The 20,583-nt window shown below is 41.8% G+C and overlaps 1 protein-coding gene across 1 annotated transcript; it reads right to left on the minus strand.

The window, feature by feature from the left end:
* Positions 1–2,694: 2,694 nt before the first annotated feature.
* Positions 2,695–20,285, minus strand: LOC138440884 (zinc finger protein 709-like). Its single transcript, XM_069590965.1, is given in 5 exon segments — positions 2,695–2,907; positions 2,909–4,234; positions 4,577–4,637; positions 4,819–4,945; positions 20,158–20,285. Coding segments are annotated over 5 exon segments (1,677 nt in total). The 5' UTR covers positions 20,188–20,285; the 3' UTR covers positions 2,695–2,774.
* Between the last annotated feature and the right edge of the window lie 298 nt (positions 20,286–20,583).

Here is a 20,583-nt window from a genome sequence, read left to right on the forward strand (position 1 = left end):
AAAGCCTCAGTTGAGTTGAAATTTCGAAAAGGAGATAATACCTAACACAAGTCCAAATCCTATAAGACGACTTTTTGGACAATCTCGTACCTATACAACCCTATTATCATTTATGCTTTGTGGCCATCCTTATTATGATTTGTTCCACCCTATTTGAATACAAGTGTGAATCTGGTAGTTTTTTTAAAGTTAAATTTTATTTTCTTATTGGAGTATAGTTGCTTTACAGTGTTGTCTTAGCTGCTGCAGTACAGTGAAATGAATCAGCTATAAGTATACATGTATGCCCTCCAACCTGGCAGTTTTTGGCAAGAAGGCACTAACAAAAAAGATTGAAAACTTTTAATTAAGAACAAATGAGAAATCCATTTCATGACAAAAATTGTACTATGGAAAAATAAAATCTGCCTAAAGAAAAATATACATGGTTTAATACTGAGTCAAAATGTTTAACGATTAACCTGAAAAAAAAAAAACAACCAAGTTGATGTAAAAATCCACAATTACAATGGGATGTTTCAATATATCCTAATATTTGTTAGTATAGAAGTTTTTTGAAAGAGTTAATAAAACAGTTCTTAAGAAAAATCTACAGAAGCATTAGACCTAAAAAACATACAAAAAAAGAAACATCGTTTTCAGTCACATACAATTAAACATAACTGAAAATGTACTGAGGAATTATGTTCAACTGAGTAATTGGAAATAGCCACAATGTATCTGATAAGAGGAAGGTGCTGATTCTCACATGGAAGGACTGGGTCACAGATATCACTGAGCAGTGCAGTAGAAGAACACACAGCAGGATCATGTGGTTCCTTTTGATTGCGCCATCATAGCTACTGTTGTGGAATCAGGAGCACTCGGTCACTAGCAGGATCAACAGAACCAAGTGTTTACTACAAAAATTAGACCTTCTACAAATACAATATAGAGAAGAGGGGAGTCAGTGCATCACAAAACTTTTCCAGCCACAACAGTCTTAAATTTGTTGCCTAGTGGACACATGAGCACTTACAGAAGAATCCAAACTGTGGTGGATCTTTGTTGTGGAATAGGTCTGAGAAAGTGGTAGTCATGTAGGTGGGGGGAACCAGGATACTCTGGACTGGCTGGGCCGAGAATTAGGAAAATGGGCTGGAACCAGGTACATGTGAAATTCCTATGTGGGTCAAAAACTAAGGCCTTCTTCACTTTGCCTTCCAGATGTCATGCAAGGGAGGCTAGTGTTGAATTCTATCATGGAACCCTAAAAAGAACAGGTTCTAGAAAATGTAGGTCACTGCATATTACTCATGTTGACAGAACACACTCCAACAGACCATTTCCAATTCTATGTTTTATGGTCTTGTCACAGGTCTCTCTTCTTTTCACAAATATAAAGACTTACTGGTCTGTTATTACAAAAATAAATAAAAGTTTAAATGTTAACAGCATGACATTTCTAGCTACTTTTTAATCTCATAAACTTGAAGCCCTGTGAGAGGAGAAACCACATCAGTTATGTTCACTGTTGTATTCACAGCACAGGCACATAGTAGGTGCTGAATATGAATGGAGGGATGGTAATGCCACTAGTTGACTTCAGAGATATATAATTATTCTAACTGCATTATGGATAAAAGAGACCCTAAATGGTGATATCAGAATATTGTAGGAGGATTTTTTTTTTATTTTGGTAGGAGGATTTTTAATGTGCTCTTCGGGGGGCAGAAATGTCACTACACTGCAAAGGTGTTGTAGTTATAAATTTAAATCTAAAATAACCAAACTCACAAACAATGTAAAGCTGCTTCATTTAAGTATGCAGGTGATGTTAACATGGGTCTCTTCTTTTAATGTAAAGCCTATTACCCAAATCACAGTCAGATGGAATGCCAGAGTTGAGAGAAAAGGTATAACTAAGTCAAATAAGATTATATGCTATGATAAACTCTGCATACTTACACTTTATGCCAACTATTTATTAGCAAGAGAAATGGAAAAAGGCTCTTTTGACAAAAGTTTTTCTAACGAAAGAAGAATATTTACAGTGGGTAAGAAATATCCAGTACCTGCTACAGGAAGCCAATAGGAAAATCCCAACAACTACCAGTGTCATTTATTCCATGACCCCTTTACTTACAGAACAATTTAAAAATTATATATTTTGGCACATTATATAATGTTGGCACACTACATTTTACTCCAGTTCACCCATGGTGCCAACAGATTTCAAAATGGAAAGACAAAAATTCTATAAGCTAGTTTAAGGAGAAAAATACTACCCACTAAGCTTGCTAAGTACTATTGCTTAAAGAGTTCTTACAGAATTGTTTCAACTCAGTCTTCATTTGCAAAGTTAACAAGTAGAATCCGTAACTAAAGGCTGAGTTTCAGAATAAGCCACTAATAAAGAGGATATATTTTTAACTTTTAAAACATTTCTTTCGTGTAAATATTCTGGAGTACTATTATATGTGAATTAATCCACATCAGGCTTTCCCATGTTATTTACACTTTACAGCATTTCTCTCCAGTAGTTTTAACATGACTTTGAATGTGTTTGTTAAGCTAGAGAACTCTGCTGTATTTATTAGTTATAATTTATCTAGTGTGCATTCTCATGACATGTTTATGTAAGGATGTGGGCCAATTGAAGGCTTTCCCACAGTGCTTACATTCAAGGAGTTTCTCTCCAGTGTGAATTCTCTCATGACTTCTGTATGAACTGGGTCGACTAAAGGCTTTCCCACAGTCTTTACATTTATATGGTTTCTCACCAGTGTGCACTCTCAAGTGACCTCGAAAGGTTGTGCGGTAAATGAATGCCTTCCCACATTCCTTACATTCATAGGGTTTCTCTCCAGTGTGAGTTCTTTCATGTACTTGAACATAACTGGAACAACTGAAGGCTTTACCACATATTTTACAATCATAGGGTTTCTCTCCTGTATGAGTTCTTTCATGTATTCGAAATGAACTAGGACAATTAAATGCTTTCCCACATTCCGTACATTTATAAGGTCCATCTCCAGTGTGTGTCATCATATGTCTTCGAAAGCTTGTGAGAGAAACGAATGCTTTTCCACATTTCTCACATTTATAGGGTTTCTCCCCAGTGTGAGTTCTTTCATGTATTTGCAAACCTAGAGGAGAACTGAAGGTTTTTCCACACTGCTTACATTCATAGGGTTTCTCTGCAGTGTGAGTCCGCTCATGTCTTCGAAAGGAAGTGGGACAGCTGAGGGCTTTACCACACTGCTTACATATATATGGTTTCTCGCCAGTGTGAGTTCTCACGTGGACTTGAAAAGTGGTGAGCCAATGGAAGGCTTTTCCACATTCCTTACATTGATAAGGTTTCTCTCCAGTGTGAGTTCTTTCATGTGTTCGAAATGAACTGGAACAACTGAAGGCTCTACCACATTGTTTACATTCATAGGGTTTTTCTCCAGTGTGAGATCTTTCGTGTATTCTGTATGAACTGGGACAATTGAATGCTTTCCCACAGTCCTTACATTTATAAGGTCCAACTCCAGTATGTGTTATCATGTGTCTTTGAAAACTTCCAAGAGAAATAAAAGCTTTTCCACATTCCTTACAATCATAAGGTTTCTCTCCAGTATGAGTTCTCTCATGTTTTCGAAGAGAACTGGGACAACTGAAGGCTTTACTACACTTTTTACATTCATAGGGTTTTTCTCCAGTATGAGTCCTTTCATGGCTTCGAAAGGAACTCGGACAACTGAGGGCTTTACCACACTGCTTACATTCATAGGGTTTCTCTCCTGTGTGAGTTCTTTCATGTGTTTGAAAGGTTTGATGGTATCGAAAGGCTTTTCCACACTGTTTACACTGATAGGGTTTCTCTCCAGTGTGAGTTCGTTCATGTTTTCGAACAGATTGACGATACCTAAAGGATTTCCCACATTCCTTACATTTATAGGATTTTTCTATACCATGATTACTTTCATGTTTTTGGAAAGGCTGGAGATAACTGAAGGCTTTCCCACATACTCTACATTTATAAGGCTTCCTTCCATATTCCTGATACTTGGATGGTTTGGGTGCAGTGTGAGATCTCAGGTGCCTATTAAGGGATGAACGACTCATGAAGACTTTTCCACACACACTGCATTCCCATGGTTTAGTAGAATTTTTCGTGTTCAGATTAAGATTTGGAATAAGGCTGCTGTTTTCTCCACATTGACTACTTTCTTTACTTTCACAGAGTCTCTGTAACGTATGACATCTGTTAAAAAAAGAAATCAGAAACACACTGATTTAATAATGAATACTAGTATTACATTTTTACCATTTACAAGCAAAGTGTAGGGTTTTATGCACTATATAGTTTTTAAAAGTGAATATAGTGAATGCTCTGTAAGAAGCTCAACCATTGCTATTATCATAGTGATATTTATATATTCAGTCTCTGAACATGTTTCAAAGTAAGCTATTTGGGAAACAACATGACAAAAGAAAACATTTTTCGTTAAAATTTTCTGACAAATAAGTTTGAAACCAGGCCCTTTTGTTTCATGACATGAGATTCCCATATGGGACACAGCTTCCCATTTTAAGTGCAACTCACCTCAGATTTCTTTCCTGTATTCTGTACTGATCTTCAGTGTTATGGTCCTCCCATTTATCCCCTAAAATGCAGACCCCAAAAGATCAGTAAATTATAGGAAAATTATTACTTCACAGATCTATGATGACCTCAAACTATGATTTATTTATCAAAGAATTCCCTTTCCCCATTCCAAATCTGTGAACAAAATTGATGGGCAGGAACCACTTGTTCTCTAAGTGAAGGAATGTCATCATCCTTACTTATTAAGGCCAGGTTACTCAAAGTTTCCCGCATCACATCTCTGTAGAGTTTCTTCTGTGAAGGCCCCAGCAGAGCCCACTCCTCCAGGGTGAAGTTCACAGCCACATCCTCAAAGGCCACTGGGTCCTAAAACATCACAAATATGTGTACAGGAAGATGGGTGAGATGGACAGTACTGGGAATCTGTAGTCCATCCATAAGCTTACATGTGCTGCTGTTATGAAACTTATTCTGTGACCTAATAATCAAAATTCTTACTCTCTACCACTTCCTCACAAACTTAACAGCATCATGAACACATACATGAAAATTATTTCTAAATTTGTGCTATGATCAGTTAAGTCTTATTATTCTCTAATGGTAGGGTCCAGAGTATGCTGGAGCAATGTGAACTCCAAATGAAAGAAATATTTCCATTTTAAGACTGTCAGTTCTGCCAGAGAAAAACTCACCTCCTTTAATACCCACCATATCACACAGTACTCCATTAAGCACAGGGTCACATGTGCATGAGGTTTTAATGGACAAAAACAGTGAAGAACTGGAAGTTTTTTCTTCTACTCCCATCATCAAACATGAGAGGCCAAGAGTCCTATGTAAATCCAGCTTATTGTTAGGCCCAGCTGGCCATACTGTCCTGAAGTAATCCAGGCTACTAGAAGCAGTCAGATGCAGGGGACTTGCCTGGTGGTCCAGTGGCTAAGATGTCACACTCCTGATTCAGGGGATGGGTTCAGTCACTGGTCAAGGAACTAGATCCCACATGCCACAACTAAAGATCCCATGTGCTACAACAAAGACCCAGCACAGCCAAAATTAAAAAAAAAAAAATAGTAGTAGTGATCAGATAATGAAAATAATCTTGTGGGAATGTATTAACTTTTACTTACTTGACAGAGATTCAGTTATTCCTTTTTATTTCACAGTCCTATTTCATGGGACTAGGAAGCTATTCTGAAGTTAGTGCTCAGGCATGAGAGAAGGCATGGCAACTTAGACAAAATCTATATTTATGGGCTTCAGAGGAGCTTCACACCATCTTTACCACATCCTTGTGGATACACTGCGAAGATGCCAGAAGAGCCTTTTCTGGCAAAATCATAACAATGTACCCTGGACCTTGAGGAAATGAATAATTGCAATTTGCAAGGGAGTCTGCTGAAGACCACAAAGGCTTGATGGTGAATGTGCCTGTCATTATAAAATACAAAGGGTTCAGTAGTGCTTTCCTCTAAAAGAACATAAAGCTTCCCTTCTCCAGTTATAGGAGGCAGTGATTCTCAACCAGCCACTCACTCAAGAGGCAGCCTCCCCACTGCTCTCATTTCCATGGCCTCCTGTGGTGCACAGGAAAGTAACAGCTGAGCCTCTGGGCAGAGGAATCTCTCAGCCACGTAATTTCTCTAAACGCTGGTCTCTGTAAAGGTCACCACTAACCAACCTACTGATGATATCCACACGGATGGGAGAGAGAGAAGATTCCCACACAGTCATTACAATGGTAGGATTTCTTCATTCAGTTATGGAACAGAACAAGAAATCCCCATTTCTTGTTTTTCTCACAGGAACTGATGGTCTTAAATGGAAACACTTCTTTAATTCATGTAGCATTTCTCTCAAGGTGCCCTGGACCCTACCATTATAGAACAGTAAGACTTTCAGTGATCATAGAAGAAATGCAGAAATAATTTTCACGTGTTTATGTTGTTGTTAAACCTGTAAGGAAGTAACCACCTCTTGCTTGGGTCAGCTCTAATTACTCTTTCTATAGTGGGTCTACAGTGCTTGCTCCTAATGGTGTCCTATTACAAAGTGTGCAGAAGAGTCACATTAGCAGGCCTGGGAGGGCTGATTCTTGGGAACGCCTGCTCACAGTGTTTGTCCTTCGTTGGTTATCTGAGAACTGGGATTTATAAGTGATTCGGTCAACCTAGGGCTTCCCTGGTGGCTCAGACAGTAAAGAATCTACCTGCAATGCAAGAGACCTGGGTTTGATCCCTGGGTTGGGAAGATCCCTTAGAGAAGGGAGTGACGACCCACTCCAGTATTCTTGCCTGGAGAATTCCATGGACAGAGGAGCCTGGCAGGCTACAGTCCATGGGGGTCTCAAAGAGTCAGACACAACTGAGCGACTAATACTTTCACTTCATTTTCCACCAACCTAACTGGTAAGAATGGCTTGGTGTGTCTCAACTGTTTATAGTACATCACAAATTCTCTTCATTCTCAGTGTCTGAATTTTGTTATGCTCAGCAGAGGGTACTTATGTGATCTGCACCACCCCCGCCCCGACCAAATCACTTGGGTATTGTTTCTAGTGAGCTAGTATTTTACACGTATCGTCACAACCTGCTGCTTGTAGGACTGAACCCCTCCTATGTAATTACACCAGGAAAGAATATCTAGAAGCTTGCATCTGGCTTCTTTAAGAACACATTTAATTAGGTACTAAAAAAGAATGAATGAGGTATTTAATAGTCTTCATGGAAAAATTTTATTTTTGTTGGAAAACAGTAAAGGAGATAGATGAAAATACGAAAGATGTTCTTGATGTTGCTGCTGCTGCTAAGTTGCTTCAGTTGTGTCTGACTCTGTGCGACCCCATAGATGGCAGCCCACCAGGCTCCCACGTCCATGGGATTCTCCAGGCAAGAACACTGGAGTGGGTTGCCATTTCCTTCTCCAATGCATGAAAGTGAAAAGTGAAAGAGAAGTTGCTCAGTCGTGTCTGACTCTTCGAGACCCCATGGACTGCAGCCCACCAGGCTCCTCCACCCATGGGATTTTCCAGGCAAGAGTACTGGAGTGGCTTGCCATTGCCTTCTCCAATAAAGCATTTTGTACATTCTTTTTTGGAATATATGTGATGATTTTAAAAAAAAGGAATTAATGAAGTTTGGAGAAGAACATAATTTTACTGTGTTTGCCCTGTGATGTGGCAATCTGAGTTTTAACTCAGATTCTGGCAGCACAAACTGCGAACAAGACAGAGGTCTATTTTGAAAGAATTGTTACATAATCTCACCCTTGCATTTACTTTTAAAAAATAAAAGGGTGGGGCTTCCCTGGTGGCTCAGTAAAGAATCTGCCTTCTAGTGCAGGAGACACAGATCCCTAACCTGGGAAGAGCCCACATGCTGCAGAGCAACCAAGCCTGTGTACGACAACTATTGAGCTGATGCTCTAGAACCCACGTACTGCAGCTACTGAAGCCTATATGCCCTAGAGCCCACACTCCACAAGAGAAGCCACTACAATGAGAGATGTACGCACTGACAATGAAGAGTAGTTGCCCTCTTCTCATAACTAGAGAAAGCCCGCAGGCAGCAAGGAAGAGCCAGCTCAGTCAAAAACAGATTATCTGTGTATTTAATAAACAAATATAAAAGGTGACATGAACTGGTATGGAAAGATGTGAAGGACTTTTCAATAGAATAATTAAGTAGTGTTACACTATAAAAACCACATTCCCTCTTCTGTAAGTCTTACAGTCTCCTGCACAAGCATGTGGCCCACATCTAAGATTTGACTCAGATGTCTAGACTGATGACATGTACTCAATAGCAAGAGAGTATGACGCTTTTTATTTTTATAATGGAAGTGTCTGGGGAGGGGAGGGTGGGCTTCTCAAGCATGGGAAATGCCTTCAGAGAGCAAGATAAGGCGCCTGGCCTGTTTTTTTTTTTTAAATTGAGAATAGAGGGTAGGCTAGGGTGAGAGTTTGCATACTCTCGGGCAGAAACTACCATGGACTTGCTTGCCAGCACCAAAGGCAGGAACCCTCAGGTTTTCTTAGTATTTGGTCAGATGTGGGGCACCCACAGTGGAATAAGGAGGGATAAAAGTACAAAGCTGTCAGCAGACAAGGATGGACATGTACACACTGCTATATTTAAAATGGAAAACCAACAAGGACCTACTGTATAGCACAGGGAACTCTGCTCGATGTTCTGTGTGTGGCAGCCTGGATGGGAGGAGTCTGGGTGAGAACAGATACATGTATGTGTATGGCTGAGTCTCTTTGCTGTTCACCTGAAACTATCACAACAGTGTTTGTTAATCGGCTATACTCCAATGTAAAATAAAATGTTAAAAAAAAATTGAGGTCAGAGACTTCCGGTTCCTGTTCGGTTGTGTAAGGAGTTTAGAAGCTAGCACTTAGCATCCTCACAAGATAATAACCAACTAACTAAATACCAACAACTCTTCTTAGACCCAGAACCATCAGAGAATTTAGGTAATGGGGACACTGCTGTCTCCAAAATCAGCGAGACAAAAAAGCAGCCATTTAAAAATATGCCCAGGGTATTCCTGCTCCCCAAATGTGAGAGTAGAGGATAAAAGAGCTTGTGACAGTGACAGGTCTTTTCCCCCTCCTTACATCAAATATGTGGCATCTCTTAACACTAGCGCTCCAACTTTATGTCATCAAAATATGTGTCCACCCATTCAGGTCAATACTAACGCTCCCTGGAGTTAGCATTAGACTTCACAGATTGAACACTCACTGCCACAAGACTGTCCCCATTTAAGCTGCTGGCCACAAACAAGGCTCCTGGGCTACTGACATTTCTACCCAGCTGCCTGTACATTCACAGATCCCCTTGACACTCCCTCAGGTTTGCTAATTTACTGGAATAATTCTGAGAACTCAGGAGGACACTTGGCTTACTATGGTTGGTTTATGATAAAGGATACAACTCATGAACAGCCAAATTTCGAAGAGATGCATAGGGAAAAATGTGGAACACAGGATGAGGGGGTGGGGTCAAGGAAACAAAAGCAAAAGTTAACTAATGGGACCTAATCAAACTTACCATTGACAAACCATTGAGAAAATGAAAAGACAACGTACTGAATTAGAAAGATATCTGCAAACGTTAATGTCTGATCAGTTCAGTTCAGTTGCTCAGTCATGTCCGACTCTTTGCGACCCCATGAATCGCAGCACGCCAGGCCTCCCTGTCCATCACCAACTCCCGGAGTTCACTCAGACTCACGTCCATCAAGTCAGTGATGCCATCTAGCCATCTCATCCTCTGTCGTCCCCTTCTCCTCCTGCCCTTAATCCCTCCCAACATCAGAGTCTTTTCCAATGAGTCAACTCTTCTCATGAGGTGGCCAAAGTACTGGAGTTTCAGCTTTAGCATCAGTCTTTCCAAAGAAATCCCAGGGCTGATCTTCAGAATGGACTGGTTGGATCTTCTTGCAGTCCGAGGGACTCTCAAGAGTCTTCTCCAACACCACAGTTCAAAAGCATCAATTTTTCGGTGCTCAGCTTTCTTCACAGTCCAACTCTCACATTCATACATGACCACTGGAAAAAACATAGCCTTGACTAGATGGATCTTTGTTGGCAAGCAATGTCTCTGCTTTTGAATATGCTATCTAGGTTGGTCATAACTTTTCTTCCAAGGAGTGTCTTTTAATTTCATGGCTGCAGTCACCATCTGCAGTGATTTTGGAGCCCCCCCAAAATAAATTCTGACACTGTTTCCACTGTTTCCCCATCTATTTCCCATGAAGTGATGGGACCAGATGCCATGATCTTCGTTTTCTGAATGTTGAGCTTTAAGCCAACTTTTTCACTCTCCTCTTTCACTTTCATCAAGAGGCTTTTTAGTTCCTCTTCACTTTCTGCCATAAGGGGTTAATATCCAAAATACAGAAACAACTCATATAACGCCCAGAAAAAAAATAACCTGATTAAAAACTAGCAAAAGGGGGACTTCCCATGTGGTCCAGTGGTTAAGACTGTGCACTTCCAACACAGGTTATTGCACAGGTTCAATCCCTAGTTGGGGAACTAAAATCCTATGTGCTGTATGGTGCAGCCAAAAATAAAAAAAAAACTTTTTAAAATGTGCAAAATACTCAAGTAGATATTTTTCCAAAGAAGGCACAGAGATGATAAACTGGCATATCAAAAGATGCTCAACATCACTAATCACTGGAGAAATGCAAGTCAAGACAATTAGAGATCCCATCACACCTGTCAGAATGGATACCATTAAGACCACAGATAACAAACATTAGTGAGGATGTGGAGAAAAGGGAACCCTTGTATACTCTTAGTAGCAAAATTAGTGCCAACTAATAGGGAAAACAGTGCTGAGGTTTCTCAATAAACTTAAAACTACTGTTGTTGTTTAGTCACTAAGTCATGTCCGACTCTTTGCGACCCCATGGACTGTAGCCCGCCAGGCTCCACTGCCATGGCATTTCCCAGGCAAGAATCCTGGAATGGGTTGCCATTTTCTTCTCCAGGGGATCTTCCCAACCCAGGGATTGAACCTGCATCTCCTGCATTGGCAGGTGGATTCTTCACCACTGAGCCACCAGGGAAGCCCAAGAACTACCAAATGATCCAGCAATTCCAACACTTTCAAAAAGATACACACTCCCCAGTGTTCATAGCAGCCTTATTTAAAACAGTCAAGATATGGCGGCAACCTAAATGTCATCCATCAACCCATTAATGGATAAAGATGTGGTATATACATACACTGGAATACTTCTTGACAATAAAAAAGAATGAAATTCTGCTATTTACAACAACATGGGTAGATGGAGGATACTAAGTCAGTCAGACTGAGAGAAACAGATACTGCATGATTTCACTTACAGATGAAATCTAAAGGAAACAAATGAAAATGACAAACAGAAACAGCCTCACAGAAGAGCAAATTAGCAGTTACCAGTGGGGATGGGAAGTGGGGAGGGGAGACAAGGGTAGGAGGTTAAGAGGTACAAATGTATAAAATAAATAAGCTACAAGGTTAAGGTTAGCAAATGTAAGCTTTTATGTATAGAATGGATAAACAACAAGCTCCTACTATAAAGCACAGGCAACTATATTCAATATCCCTGTGATAAACCATAATGGAAGAGATATTAAAAATATGTAAGTGAATCACTTTGTTATACAGTAGTAACTACAACATTATAAGTTAACTATACTTCAATTTAAAAAAAAATACTGGGGGAAAAAAAACAGGAGAAAATCTAGGTGACCTTGAGTTTTTTTGGTGACCTTAAGTTTGGTGATGAGTTTTTTGATTTAACACAACAAAAGAGGGATTGATGAAAGAAAAAAAATGAGTAAACTGACATCATTAAAATGACAACTTTCTCTATGAAAGACAGGGTTAAGAGACTGAAACAAGCTACAGACTGGGAGAAAATCTCTACAAACCACTTATCTGATAAAAGACCAGCATCCATCCAAAATATCTAAACAACTCTTAAAACTCAACAGTAAGACAGACCACACAATTAAAAATGGACAAAATATCAGAACACACCCCTCACCAAGACACATAGATGGTAAGCAAGCATAAGAAAAGATGCTCATGTCTCATGTCAGCTCAGTTCAGTCAGTTCAGTCGCTCAGTCGTGTCCAACTCTTTGCGACCCCATGAATCGCAGCATGCCAGGCCTCCCTGTCCATCACCAACTCCCGGAGTTCACTCAGACTCACATCCATCGAGTCAGTGATGCCATCCAGCCATCTTATCCTCGGTCGTCCCTTTCTCCTCCTGCCCCCAATCCCTCCCAGCATCAGAGTCTTTTCCAATGAGTCAACTCTTCTCATGAGGTGGCCAAAGTACTGGAGCTTCAGCTTTAGCATCATTCCTTCCAAAGAAATCCCAGGGCTGATCTCCTTCAGAATGGACTGGTTGGATCTCCTTGCAGTCCAAGGAACTCTCAAGAGTCTTCTCCAACACCACAGTTCAAAAGCCATCAATTCCTCGGCGCTCAGCCTTCTTCACAGTCCAACTCTCACATCCATACATGATCACAGGAAAAACCATAGCCTTGACTAGACGGACCTTACTTAGTCGGCAAAGTAATGTCTCTGCTTTTGAATATGCTATCTAGGTTGGTCATTACTTTTCTTCCAAGGAGTAAGCGTCTTTTAATTTCATGGCTGCAGTCACCATCTGCAGTGATTTTGGAGCCCCCCCAAAAGAAATTCTGACACTGTTTCCACTGTTCCCCATCTATTTCCCATGAAGTGATGGGACCAGATGCCATGATCTTCGTTTTCTGAATGTTGAGCTTTAAGCCAACTTTTTCACCCTCCTCTTTCGCTTTCATCAAGAGGCTTTTTAGTTCCTCTTCACTTTCTGCCATAAGGGTGGTGTTATCTGCATATCTGAGGTTATTGATATTTCTCCCAGCAATCTTGATTCCAGCTTGTGTTTGTTCCAGTTCAGCGTTTCTCATGATGTACTCTGCATATAAGTTAAATAAGCAGGGTGACAATACACAGCTTTGATGTACTCCTTTTCCTATTTGGAACTAGTCTGTTGTTCCATGTCCATATCTAACTGTTGCTTCCTGACCTGCATACAGATTTCTCAGGAGGCGGGTCAGGTGCTCTGGGATTCCCGTCTCTCTCGGAATTTCCACAGTTGATTGTGATCCACACAGTCAGAGGCTTTGGCATATGTCATTAGATTGCAAATAAAAGAAGAATATAATTTCTAGAAACTTGCTACAAAATCCTAAAATTAAAAAGAACAGAGAATAAGCATTAAAGGATGGAGAAGATGTGGAGTGACAGGAACCCTCACTCACTGCTGGTGGCAATGGAAAACAGTATGCCTGCATGGGAAAATGGGCAGTTTCTTACAATACTTAACTGTATAATCCAGCAACCAGGCTCCTTTGTAGTTTACCGAATCAGTTGAAAACTTACCATCACAGAGGCTTCCCTGGTGGCTCAGGGGTAAAGAATCTGTCTGCCAATGCAGGAGACAAGGGTTCGATCCCCAGTGTGGGAGGATCCCACATGTTGCAGAGCAACTGGACCCATGTACCACAACTACTGAGCCTGTGCTTTAGGACCTGGGAACCACATGCAGCCTCTGTGTCCTAAAGCCCAGGCTACGCCACAGGAGAAGCTACCACCACAAGAAGTCTGCACACAGCAACTAGAAGTGGCCCCTGCTCTCCATTAGAGAAAAGCTGGTGAAGCAAGGAAGCCCCAGCACAGCCAAAAAAAAAAAAAAAAAAATCCACCCAAAACATCTTCATTCATAAAACTTTTTTATAAAAGGTTTACTCATGATTGCCAAGACTTACAGGTAAACAAGAAATTCTCCAACAGGTGAATGGAAAAATAATCAATGGAACATCAATATAATGCAATGTTATTCACTGTTAAAAGGAAACGAGGTATCAAACCAAAAACAGAGAACCGTAAAATCATATTGTTAAGTGAAAGCAGCCAACATGATAAGGCTACATACTGTATTATTCCAACCACAGTTCTGGAAAGGGAAAAAGCCATGGGACAATGAAAAATCTCTGTCTGCAGGGATTTGGGGGTGGGACGGAGGCATGAATCAATGAATAGGGGGGGCACAGGGGACTTTCAGGGCCCGAAAGTATAATACATGACACGGACATGACAGAAACAAGCTCACTTTACGTTGCCAAAGCCCACAGACTGTCTAAACAAGGGTCAACGTTGTCCTAACTGTGGACTATAACGTATCAGCATTGGTTCAACGAATTTAACAAATGTACCACAAAAATACAAGATATAAAACACGGCAAAACCAAGTGATGGCAGAGAGGTTAAGTGTGACCTTTCTGTACTTTGTAACCAGGCTTTCTATAAACCTAAAACTGCTGTAGAGAAAGGTAACATCTATCAGGGAAAAAAAAGATGAAGTAAAAAAGGCATTAATATTCATCTCAGATGACTGAGAAAGGGCATCTTCGTTCAGTTGATTTGAAGTTACTTCAGTCACTATGGCACTCTTATAAAGGCCTGCACCCTGCAGACAGAGAATTAAAACCCCACTGAATGCCGTGTTCCAATGGATGTGCTCTGATGTGGGTAAGAGTGTCCTGGGGAGGCCTCAGTATATATACAGACAAGTGTTACCTTGATATATATCGGGGATACCTGTTAGGCAAGAGATTCCCAGAATTCTTTTATCACACACTCTTAGACGACTGCCCAGGGGTCTCTAAACACATGCTCTCCAAGCCAACTGCTGGTCAGGGCTAAGACGACAGGCTGATGTTGGGTCCACTGTGGACCCTTGAGTACCCTCCTTTAGCAGGATGTCCAACTAAGGGGTGAAAACCTGGATCATGTATGAATGTGGAGATGTTGTTCTGAAGTCTGTGAACTCCCCTTGCTCGTCACTCAGGGAATCCTAAGGAGCCCACAGGGAGCCTAGGGGTCTGAGAAGGGGTGATGACCTTTAGCATCTGGCAAGGGGCCTCCACCCCTCCTGCAGCTAGGTTATGGTGGGGGTCCAAAGGTCAACTGTATCTTGTCTTAGGGGGTCCCCACAGCTGTGCTGAGCTCTTGGGGTGCTGTTTACAGGGTTCCAAATCCTAATGGGAATCTGGATGGGAGGTCCCATTTTCAGGGCTATCTGTTTTCAGCACAGCTCCGTCAAGGGACGTAACTGCAGCTCGAATGGCCTACAGTGCAAGGCCAGGGCAGGACCTTGGTTAGAAGCCTGTGGATAGCTTCAGGCCTGACGGGAACCTCCAGAGGCAGGAGTGGAGGTCCCTGAAGCCTCTTCTGTGACTCAGGGTCTGATGGCACGGAGGGGAGTGCCTGTCATTTGGCAGTTTTACCAGAGTCCACAGCCTTTTTTTTTTTTTTTTTGCAGGAGCTATTCCAGGTGGGCCATTTTACAAGTAATAGCTTAAATGAGCTGAAATATATTTCAACATTTTTTATGTTCTGATGTCCTCAGAAGAGATGTCATTAATGTCACATCACTCATGCTCATGGCACATGGTGGTGCAGGTCAGACCCTGACTGCAGAGACCATGTGCTGTGGCAATGGTGCTGAGGTTCTCTGAGGGTGACCAGGTAAAGGTGAAGGCCAAGTGTGCTAAGAGGCTGCTGAAATAGACACTGAACAGAAATGACTTAGCCAAATCTGTGAGGGCAGGATATTTAGCAGCTGCTGAGTGGATGGAGTCAGTCATTTCCAAAATGATGGGGGCTAGGAATTGGGGCTTATTTGGTGAAATGACAGCCTCAGGGTTGCCATAATCCAATGTGAGACGTCATTCATTCTTTCCAGGTTTGTGAATAGACCAAATATGCCAATTAAAAGGAGGGGTTAATCACTTCCTCATTAAACAGTTTGTATAATGGTTTTCCATCCTTCAAAACCCTATTTACATTGAGCCATATTAAGTAATTAGCAATAAAGGTCAGTGGGGTTCCATTTATCAATATAACTTTCCAGTGGCAGAAACTAAATTAAAATTTATGATTCACTGGATCAGATCTTCCTTCCTCTAAAGCAGCACTGAAATGGCTTCAGAAAGGAGCCTTGTCTGGGTGTTCATTGTGGTTGGAGGTTGGGACTGAGACAAAAATTCTTGCCCAAAGCCAGGAGCTTGTGTGGCTAGAATCTCCTGTCATCTCTAGAGCGGAGGACTCAGACTTCTTATCAGCTTGGGGCACAAAGGGAAAAGGAAGGTGTTAAAAAGAAACAGCAGACCCCTAAAGGAAAGCTATGACAAACCCAGACAGTGTATTAAAAAGCAGAGACATCACTTTGCCAAAAAAGGTCTGTATAGTCAAGCTCTATGGCTTTTCCAGTAGTATGGATGTGAGAATTGGGTCACAAAGAAGGCTGAGCATCAAATAATCTCCCCCAGGAATGTCATCTTAAACCAGTCTGAGCTTATTTTTGCTTTTAATTTGCTGGCCAGCGCCAGTGAGGTAATCAGCCATATAGGTTTTTATTATCCCTCAAAGCAAGATAATTCACTCTTTCCATATCCTTTTGGCCTTCTACCCATCTAAGCCTTCCATTTGGACACCTTTCCATTCCCTAGATGGGATGCTGTCTGATTCAATCACTTAATAAAACCAATTAAACCTTTAACATTTATTCAATTGTATTTTTGTCATTTAACAGATCAGTGGGGCTTAAACTGAAACAAACAGCAAAAAAAAAAATGTCTGACTACTCATGACAAAGGTGGGAAAGAAAAATATGCATTTGCAACTGCTTCTTTTTTGATAAACACCAAATCAAGATGCTTAAGAAATGGACTTCCCTGGTGGTCCAGTGGTTAAAACTCTGCCTTCCAGCACAAGGGGTGTGGGTTCAATCAGTGGGGGAACTAAGATCCCACATGCCACACAGTGTGGCCAGAAATTAAACTTGTGAAGAAAAAAAATTTCACTAAAGCCTTAAAATGATCTACACTGGTTATTTGGGAGCAGCTGAAGCAAGACCACCTGAGGGGCCAGGATGCCGTGGCATGAGTCTACCTTTGACAGTCTTATCTTACAGATTTTTGCTAACCTTCCCATGATGATTTAAAATTAGCTGAGTAATATGCATATACCATATCTTTATATTTAATAGCCTTTATTTTAATTAACTTACTTTTGCTTTGAACTTTTTAAGTTTAGTAGTTTTTACTTATCTATAGAGGAAACCCTTCTAAGATTTACTCCTTTAAATGCTAACCCTTATAAAAGTTTAAACCATAAAAAATGAGAAGTTTCAAATCTCCTTTTAACAAAAATAACAAGGGGGCATCATAGCTTCTTATAGCTCACTCTGGGGGCTTTTTCAGAAATAAGTAATGCATGAGGAATTTGCACAGGTAATGCATGAGGAATTTGCATGTAATCCATTAAATATACTAGGATTTTCAGCGATTTTACGTACATTTTGAATACTTTTCCTTATGGATTCATTTGCTTCAGCAGTACTGTAACACTTAAAATTTCAAAGTTCTCTAAGGACAGCACATACAAAAAACTGACCTACAAATGTAGAAGCCACCTAAGAACTCAAATACACCCATCTCGTATCTTGAGGATCTCTTGCCTACAAGGAAGGAATATTCTGTTTAGTTCCAGAGTTTTTTGTCTTATTCCCACTGTCTCTCTGTTAACATACACTGAAAGCTTGAGAATCGATCACACATATCTCAGGGCCAAAAAATCAAAACATGAAACAAGCAATGTAACAAATTCAATGAAGTCTTTAAAAATGGTCCACATCAAAAAAATGTTTAAAAAACCCTGCAACATTCAATATATAAATGTATACAAGGAAAGAAATGCAAATATTTGAATCAGAGAGATTAGCAGCCTATTTCCCTATAATTCAGAAGAAACTCAGATTCCCAGGCTTGAGGTCCAGATCTCCCACTGTGGGAATACAACCCCTGGAGTGTGTCAGAGCTGACTCATTAGGAAAGACTGTGATGCTGGGAAAGACTGAAGGTAGGAGGAGAAGGGGATGGCAGAGGATGAGATGGTTGGATGGCATCACCGACCCGATGGACATGAGTTTGAGCAAGCTCCGGGAGATGGTGAAGGAGGGAAGCCTGGCGTGCTGCAGTCCATGGGGTCACAAAGAGTCAGACACGACTGAGTGACTAAACTGAGAGCGTGCCAGTGATGAGGGTCAGCCACCTGAACAGCCAGAGAAATGAACTCTGGAGGCTCAACAAATGCTCCCTCTCCAGGCTTCAATCCTTACATGTGAGAAAACTCTTCACCAGATTCAATGTAAAGTTTTAACTTAAATGAATTTGCCAATTCACAAACTCTTGTCCAAGGAGACACCATTTCTGGCCTCCACAGACTTTCTCAACACACTCAAATCACTCTAAGTGGTTCGCACACACAGTTACAGTGCAAAGTTCAACCTGGTAACCAACAGTTAGGGCCTCAGGGTGTCACTCTGTATCCCCCACCGCCACAAGTGCATCCCCACCTTACCAGGGCTGTATCTTCTCTCACTATAAACGCTCCTTCCATGGTTGGTGAGAGCGGGTAGGACACTTGCAGGGGAAGGCTCCCCAGACAGAACAACTGGTCCTCTGAGTACTTCCCTTTGCAGGCTCAAGGGGGCCTTAGCTAAGAGCTAAGAGCCCATAGGTCTGGGCTTCCCACTGTCATTGCCATGAACTCCATTGATATTTTAAATGACACATCCCCAGTGTTTGAATAAGCCAACAGAACCATTCAACCCAGTATTTATGTATAAAGAAGGGAGGAAAACTGTAAGGCATTTTTTCTATTTTAAGAACAAAACACAAATATCTATTCCTTTCAGAAAGTAAATGTCAGCCAATTATCATTTCCATGGCAAGAAACTGTAAATAATAATTGAAGATAAGAAAAAAAAAAGATTTTGAATGTTACTTAGTCAGTTATGTGACAAAAAAAGAAAAAATGTAACTAATGGAATGGTATAATGGAATATTTTTTTCTGAAATTCACCTCTTTCTTCCCCTTTGGAAATATTTTATATTCTCTTTCAAGATCTATTGACTAAATACATTCACAGTTACTAAAGATGGAGACTTAGGCCGTCCCTGGTGGTCCAGTGGCTAGGACTGCGCTCTCACTGCAGGGGACCCAGGTTCAATCCTTGGTCGGGTTCAATCGTTGGTTGGATCTAGTGGGAACTAGATTCCACATGCCTCAACTAGGACCCATACAGCTAAAAAAAAAAAAAGGCTTAAAAGTGAATAAGGTCACAAACTCAGGGAGGGACAAGGCTGACCTGGAACTATGATGAAAAGGCCGATCACCCAGGAGTCTCCCAAGAGGAACCTCCACCCAAAGGGCTTAAACAAAATAGGATGTCTGTGGCTGGGAAAGCTTGTGGGGCGGAGTAAGAAGGGGACGGCACAAGACTTAAATACAGTGTAGTTCCCGGTGGTTAATTTCTGGTTTCTTCTCACGGAAAACATACACAGACAAAAAACCTAAACTTTAAAGAGTCATTCATGGCTCTGTGGATTAATAATAAACAACTTAAAATACTGCGTAGCCTGAAATGCACCACGGAGGGCAAGTAGTTAATAATGAAGCTAAGAACTGAAAAGGGGAAGATGGCGTTTGGGAATATCGGGAAAAGATCTGGAAATTTAGGCATTTGTTTCCTGCCCTGGGAAGAGCTGGAGTAGGGAGACAGGGTCGTGGATTTGTGACACTGTTCTTCTTCATACATTTGAAAAGTGAGGGGAAATAAGAGTTCCCCCACCCCGGGGAGAAAGGAGGGACCCCATAGACGGCTGCTCCTCTCATGCAGGGACCCCGAATACTGAGTCACGATTGTCCCGTTACAACCCTCTCCGTGGACACCACACAACCTGGAGCAGACATAGCCGCAGCGGTGAGCAGAGAGGCCGCTCCGGGTCCCAACTGCCCGCTGAGTCCGTGCACTGCGTGCCGCGCTCGGGGTGGGTGGTCTTGGGTCCGCGGGTCCGAAGTTGACCACGGGGAGGCCTGGGTCCCACCACGGCCAGTTCCAGCAGGTCCCTCAGCCCTAGTCTTCCAACACCCGGCTCCCCCAGCTCACCATTTTTTGGTTTCTTGGCTTCCCAGTCATCCACTCCACGACTGCCGCGGCAAGCGCAGGTCACACTGACAGAGGATGCCGCGGAGCCACGGGAGCCTTTTAAGGACATGGAGAGGGGGATCTGCTGCGCTGCGGGAGCGAATGGGAACCAGCACGCAGTCCACGCCACCCACGCCCGACACTGGAGCGTCGCCTACAGGCGCTCACACGTACGTAACCGGCGACTCTCCCGATTGGACAGCTCGCAAGGCCCCGCCCTGCCGTGCCTGAGTGACAGCAGGCCGGAGGTCACGTCTTTGCTCGGACCTTGACCTGGCAGGGAGGCCGGAACTGTCCCCTCCATGGTCACTGCATTGAACCAGATGGCCGCGAGGCCCTCACGGAACTGTGACACTTCTTCCCCAAAACGGACACTAAGAAGTGCCC

Source organism: Ovis canadensis, chromosome 5, assembly GCF_042477335.2.
Source record: "Ovis canadensis isolate MfBH-ARS-UI-01 breed Bighorn chromosome 5, ARS-UI_OviCan_v2, whole genome shotgun sequence".
Classification (NCBI taxonomy): Eukaryota; Metazoa; Chordata; class Mammalia; order Artiodactyla; family Bovidae; genus Ovis; species Ovis canadensis.